General features: G+C 44.3%; 1 protein-coding gene across 3 annotated transcripts in view; it reads left to right on the top strand.

Annotated features, from left to right (window-relative positions):
• usp6nl (USP6 N-terminal like) overlaps positions 1–3,262 on the top strand; it is a 55,062-nt gene extending 51,800 nt beyond the window's left edge. For all 3 annotated transcript variants that reach the window (XM_015386783.1, XM_015386784.1, XM_015386785.1), the window contains exon 14: positions 1,010–3,262. In XM_015386783.1, the coding sequence (XP_015242269.1) occupies positions 1,010–2,469 (1,460 nt within the window). In that variant the 3' untranslated portion in view covers positions 2,470–3,262. The remainder of the gene's footprint in view (positions 1–1,009) is intronic.
• The last annotated feature ends 3,959 nt before the right edge of the window (positions 3,263–7,221 follow it).

Raw genomic sequence — 7,221 nt, 5'->3', positions numbered from 1 at the left:
TATATATATATATATATATATATATATATGTGTATATATATATAAAACCAGACACGTAAGATCTAATAACAGTCACAATGTAATGAATACATGTACATTAAATGTACATCATCAATTTAGCACTTTTGTATTATTCTGGTCAATTAACACATTAATTTCATTGTGATGGATTGTATAATATGTTATATTACATGATTTAGAGACTTTATTGACTTCAAAATAAGTATGAAATGAGATGTGCCTATTTTTTTTTTTTTATTATAAGTTAAATCTACTGGTGCTATGAAACAGCCAGCGTGTCAAAGTGATGAATTTATCTTTATTTTAAGAGTATTAAGTCACCCTGAAAATGAGAACATCATTGTTGTTTGATGCCGTAGTGCATGTATTGTTCAATTGTGACCAGTCTAAATAGGGAGTACCAATATGGTGGCCGGTAGCCTCCCTTCAACCCCGTACTACCAACAGGCAATCAGTAATCCAGTGAATAAATAGAGATCAGTGAAGTAGAGGTTAAAATGAGCATCTCTGATAATCTGAATTATAAATAATTTTTTAAAAACATGAATCAATGTGGGAATATCTTCTACTATAATCTCTGCTCAGCTGAATCTATTATAAACTAATTTGATTTGAACGCCCAAACTCTGGGATTATTCAACTCTTTGAAGTGAAGCATGAGGCCTTGTGGGAACTTAACCTGCAGACGTCAGTCAGTAATCTGATCCACAAAGGAAACAGTCTAGTTAATAATAATCCAGTTCTGTTAGGAGAACTTCCTCACTTATGACCCCCCCATCAGCCCCGTTTACAGGCTGAAGGTCCTACGCAGCCGGTCTACACAGATGACCTGCTGTTCTGTCTTGAATGTTGTCTCTCCTCCATTTTATGCCAGTGATGATGTTGCATGAACTCATGACCCCGCTGTGACTCTTCACTCGATGTTCCTCCATCAGTCCTCAGTCTGACTCTGAAGGAGGAAAATAACCGTCTTGTTCTTACGCTGCAGGTAAAGATGACGAGTTTCCTAAGAAGCCGCTGGGGCAGCTTCCTCCAGAGGTCGCAGCGCCTGTACCGAACCACGTAGGCAACGGTCAAAGCCACGCCAAGCCCGTCGAGCCGCCAAGAGACTCCGGAACTGGACCAGAGCGGCCGCAGGAGAGCCTGCCCCAAAGCCGGGCCCGCAGGGACTCCATGGAGAGGCCGCACCGACACCACCGGATGGAAAAAGGGGACGGCCACGTCAGGAGGTCCAATGAGGCTCTGAGTGAGCAACAGAAACCATCCGCCTCCACCACCCCAGAGAGAGGGCCAGCTCCTCCATCAACACCCCAGTTCACCTCGGTGGACAGCCGCAGTCCTCACGCTGCCACCAACCACAACTCAAACCCCGCCTCCGGTTCCCGCCAGATCTTCGGCCCCCGGTGGGTCAAACCCTCTGAGACCAAGCTAGAAGCGGCGAAGGCGGCAGCGGCGACGCAGCACAGCCGAGGGCCGTCGCCAGCTCCTTCCAGTCCAAACGATGGCGTCCAAACTCAGCGGCGTCCTCGCTCCAAGGGATTCCTCCCGGGTGTTGATCGAGGCTCCAATGCCTCCCAGTATGACAATGTTCCAGGACTCCCAGAACCCGACTTTGAGATTCTGGAGCTGGAGAAGCCTCCATCCAGGATGAGGCCCCCCCACCAGGGCAGCCCGGCTCATGGACCAAGCCATGGCGGCAACATGGTCTCCCCGGGTCCCAGGATGGTCAAGCATGTTCAGCCCCCCCACGCCTCCCACCTGGGGCCACCGGCCGGCTACTCGGGGGCCCAGGGTCGGTTCAACGCCCCACCGCAGCAGCTGTCTCCAAGAAGAACTACGACTGAGGTTCCCATCCTGCACCCAAGCTACAGCGTGAGTCTGGACCCCAGAGGGGAGGGCCCGCACTATGGACCCCCCAGGGTTAATTCCCCCCCCAGCACGCCGTACAGGGAGCTGTCCTATGCAACCACCCACCGCCAGCGCAGCAACCACTCCCCTGAGAAAGTGCTGCTAAATAACTCGTTCGCCACGTACCGCAGGCCGCCCCCCGCCGGGTCCACCCGACCCCCCCCAGACTCCACCCCCCTCTACCTGCAGCAGCTGACGTCCGCCACACAGATCCAAACGTCCCTGGACTACTATCAGACAGGTGAGGTAAATGCCCCCTACCTGCGAGGAGGCCGGCCTCAGCCGATCGTAGACGGCCTCCAGTGGGAGCTGGAGGAAGAGCGCCCCCTTCAGTCCCCCGGGGGGATGCATCGCTCCCCCAGCTTCCAACAAGCCCAGATGTCTCCTATTCACGACTTCCCCTTCCCCCCCAACGTTGAGGCTCTGCCTCACTACAGGACGCAGTTCCAGGAGGGGCAACAGCTCCCCCAGCTGTTTGGTGGACCACACTACAGGCACGCGCAGGAGGCTTTCGCCATGCAGGAGTCCATGCTGCTGTGATGCAACGCTGACACTGGAACACGCCGAGGCGTAGTCACCGACACTGTGCTAGAGACGAGCAGAACCGGAACCGGGTTCGGGTTCTGCTCGTGTGAAGCTCTGAACTTTAAAAGACACAGCAGCCTCTGAGGTTTCTACTGATCGCTTTAAAAAAAAAAACTGACTGAAGATGTAATTTTATTTTTGGATGTAATTCATGAACAGAGGTTACAGTTTGAATATATAAACAGTTTATCTTTTAGAGTCTGATGATGTACAGCAGAGGTTTAATCTAAGGTTAGGAGCCGGGGGGCGGGGGGGAGATCAAACTGACTTATTTTCCATGTTTGTTGGTTTTTATCTTGAATTCAGGTATTTACACCAGAGATCAATCCACTCTGGATGAATCATTTTAAAAAGTACATCACTGAATGCTTTTAATGTGAACTTTGAGATTCATTTCAAATACGTCCCTGTTCGTTTTTATCTTTCATTCCTAATTAACGCCGAAGATCTCTGCGTTTTTTTCCACTTGAATCATAAATACGGATTAACCAGAGGGCTACACTGTAATAAATCTATAATTAAATCCACTAAACCGCTGCTGTTTGTAAAAGTGATATCTACTGGAGCGTGTGCAGAGCGTGACCTGGAACACACACTACATGTAACACGTATGTCATGCATTTCAAAGATCAACCCAACACATTCCATTCATTATTCTTTACTCTCTAAATGCTCTCAAACAGACAGTTATTCAGCTTTTTGTTAAACTGCAGGTTCTTCTCACACGTTGTTTAATAAAACCAGGTGGGTGAAAAACTTTCAATGTTTTGGTCTTTTTTTATGAATTAACTTTTTTACTTCTAACTTCAAACATTAATTCTCCACAAATCTCGTAATTATGGATTCAATGGTGCATGCTTTTAGTTCTTTCTAAAATTCAATTCAGTTTATTTCCATAGAGCCAGTTCACAACACGTCATCTCAAGGAACTTTACAGTTCACCAGATCATCCAGTCAGATTGAAGTTTTCTATCTAAGGAAAACCAGTTGATTGCATCGACTCATTGACTCGAAGGCCATACTTCACACTAAGCATACTTGTAGCGACAGTGGAGAGGAAAAACTTCCTTTTAACAGGAAGAAACCTCCAGCAGAACCAGGCTCAGTGTGAGCGGCCATCTGCTGAGGCTGACTGGGGTTCAAGGAGACAGAAGCAGAGATACAGAAACATGGAGTCACATCCGACCAGGAACAGATGCGATGAAGCTACAATGGGGAAAAAGTGGAGAGAGCATAAGATTAGAGATTGGACTAAAAGATTCCACAGAGTGGGAGAGTAGCGATAGAAAGAAGCAAATTAAAATTATGAAATGGGGGTCCCTATGTCCTCCAGCAGTCTAAGCCTATAGCAGCATAACTATAGAGATAGCTCAGGATAACCTGAGCCACTCTAACTATAACCTTTATCAAAAAGGAAAGTTTTATGCCTGCCTTTAAATGTAGACAGGGTGTCCAACAGATACAGATATGGCACTGCTACACAGCACTATCTGCCAGAATGGCGATATAAAGGTAGCCCATTTTCCTAGCCAGTGTTGCCAACTCCTCAGTAAGGAAAATAGCTATTGGCTGTGCTAAAAGTCGCTAGAAGTTGCTAAATGACGTCATTGCCTAATTTGCATAATCTGCCACAGGAAGTGATGTGCATGTTATTGATGCTGTGGGAGAAATAATGTCGTTACAGAATGACAAAAAGTGAGTAAAAACACTATAATAGCATGCGCGCTTCATTTGCAGTCTGGACGCTGAGGGTAAACATCCTGCGGCTCTGACTGCAGCGCTAAGAGGGACTCCTGTGGGAGCTGGAGAACAGGGTTGGGATCGGGGAGGCGCCCCACGGCAGCAGCTGCCGCTGGAGGACGAGTTGGAATGTTACATGCTTTTACGTCGCCAAAAGCCGCCAGTGATGCCGTAAAAAGTCGCCAGATTTGTTGCTAGTCGCTTTTTTGAAAAATAGTCGCTGGAGGGGTCTGAAAAGTCGCTAAATATAGCGACAAAGTCGCTGAGTTGGCAACACTGTTCCTAGCCTAGTAAACTAGCCCCACCCACCAGCGGCCAAAATAATTTTTGCCTGTGAGTGGTCTAGCTTCGATCAATGCCCCAGACCCTAGAACTGGCGGGCCAATAGCAACGCAGAGATGTGTTTCGAATTTTTGGATGCAAAGTGGGCGGGGTTTTGAGGGCGTGACGACAAAGCGCAAAAAGGGATATGGCAACAACTATTGAACAGTAGCATGCATCGCTGCAGCAGTAGCTTTCAATGGAGCGCTCCATTGAAAGTTAAAAATTTCCGTTGCTGTTGTTCAATAAATGTATGTTTCAAGATCATTTGAGGAGAGAATATTATACTTTAAAGCGTCACTATATGGTCCATTTACCGATTTAATGCGTAGTTAAAAAAACAATTTCCGAAGTTGAGAGGACAACGGCAACCAGCGGACACCGGAGGGTAAGAAGTTTTAACTTAATACTACTGGAAACTGCTGCAGTGCATGCTGGGACAGCTGTCAATCTCAAGAACGGACAAGTCTGCTCTGATGCATGCTGGGTGTAGAGGGAGGGATGACAACAGCATCCGGGGACTTTGTCCGTTCTCGGTCTGCTGTTCTTGTGAATAGCCAACATCTGGAAGAAGAATGTTTTCAAGATGACTTGGATAATAGCGCGTTGTGACAAACACCGGATACAGCACTGGGACTTGATCAACAGCCGATACCGCACCGTGACGTCACAAACCAGTAGGTGGCAGTAGTGTTCTTAGACAAACATGGATGCCTCCAGTAAAGCACATTGAAATGAAAATTACTCTTAATCAAAAACACTTATATAATGATATGTAATCATTTCATTTAAATTACTTTCAGAAGTTTGTATTCTGAATATGACCGGACTTTTAAAGAGGGCAGGGAAACACTGCCCCCTGCTGGTCTGACAAAAGGGGCAGAGATTGGTCAGAATGTAAAGTCTAGTTCATGCTTGAGGCTTTCAGAAGGTCAAACCATCTCTCTGTGCGGCGGCAGTGCAGACAGAATTTCCGCACTGCAAACACAGGAAATTTTGCGACAGATCTTCGTGGTGAAAACTTGGCAAAGGAGCATCAGCTTTCCTGGCGAGGGTTTGCAAAGGTAGACATCTCAAGATTCTGGGATTTCTGCCCATGAATATCTCCACCATCAACAGATTGTTGAAAAACTCCTTGAAAGAAATGAATATTTTTCCACGTGAATATCGGTTATAAGCTGCCATTTTTCTTTTTATCTTGAATATTTTTATTTACCTACCTTACCTATTACATTTTTCTAAAATCTGTACTTTCTCAGTTTTATTTTTTCCTTTTTTTGTGGTCTATTCATAACTTCTTCTTTTTTTTTAGACTATCCCTTTAGGTTTCTGGATCCTCCTTCTGGGTCACAATGATTTCATCTCTCTTTACCATTGTGGTTATAGAAGTTTTTAGTTTAAACATGTTTTAAATATTTACTATTTAAATTTAAAAAAAAGACACCAGCTCTTAACTGACTTAATGTTTTGTTGTTGAGGTTTCTCATCAAAAATCGGTGGATTGAATGTTTTAATACTAAAGATATTAAACTACGCATCACAAAACAGTCAAAACCACTGGAACAGATTTTTAAATTTTGGTTTCATTAATTATTCCTTCTTTTTTAAATCCAGAAAAAAACAAAGAAATAGGCAGAGCTTTGGTTTTAACTTTGTTTGTGATTTTATTATTATTGATTCAAAAAATCTAAAACATGTGGTTAGTTATTCTTATTCAGAAAAAAAGAAGAATTTTCAGAATTCCTATTTTTCTGTATTTCTCTCCATACAGTAACAATAATCTCACCAAGAAAATCATCTTTGCAAAGACCTTTAATTCTGAATTAAAGAATAATTTACAATACTTACAGGAACAGCGGCAAAAAGCTGAACAAACAAATGGGAAAGATAAAGTAAAAATATGTATAATTACAGATATGATCAGTGTCCATCATGACTTTATCTGATATCGTCCTAATGTCGCCGATGCATTGAGGATGAAACTGATGGTCTTTAAATGAGAAGGGGAGGGGCGTAGTGACCCTCCAGATGATGGTTTTATTGTTTAACTTCCCCTTTTATAAACTTAAAAACAACCTGAGGTGAATGATTGCTAAAAAAAAGTTGTTTTCTATCCAGACATGGATCCAGGTGGGCATTTAGTGATGAACTCAGTGTGAGTTGACCACTGATGGAAAGCTGCCTGCTATGCTGATGCTAACATCTATGACATGAACGTTGGTGGAAGGAAGACATTTAATGAGGAAATCTGGAAGGAATTCTAGCTCCGCTGGGTTCCCACTGTCGCTGGAAAAAAGAAACCGCCCCTTTATGGGAACCTAAATAAGTGTCTTAAAGGAAAAGTCCGGTTATATTCATAATTCAAACTTCTGAAAGTGCTTTAAGTATGAAATTATTCCATCCTGTTCAATAAATGATCAGTAATTTTCATTTCAATGTGCTTTACTGGAGGCATCCATGTTTGTCAAAGAACACTACTGCCACCTACTGGTTTGTGACGTCACGGTGCGGTATCGGCTGTTGATCAAGTCCCAGTGCTGTATCTGGTGTTTGTCACAACGCGCTATTATCCAAGTCATCTTGCAAACGTTCTTCTTCCATATGACGTGTTTTTTCTCTGGCCAGAAGTTCGATGCTAAATCCTCC

This window comes from Cyprinodon variegatus, unplaced genomic scaffold (genome assembly GCF_000732505.1).
Source record: "Cyprinodon variegatus isolate N-32 unplaced genomic scaffold, C_variegatus-1.0 Scaffold376, whole genome shotgun sequence".
Taxonomy (NCBI): Eukaryota; Metazoa; Chordata; class Actinopteri; order Cyprinodontiformes; family Cyprinodontidae; genus Cyprinodon; species Cyprinodon variegatus.
This window is presented reverse-complemented; position numbering and strand designations above follow the sequence as displayed.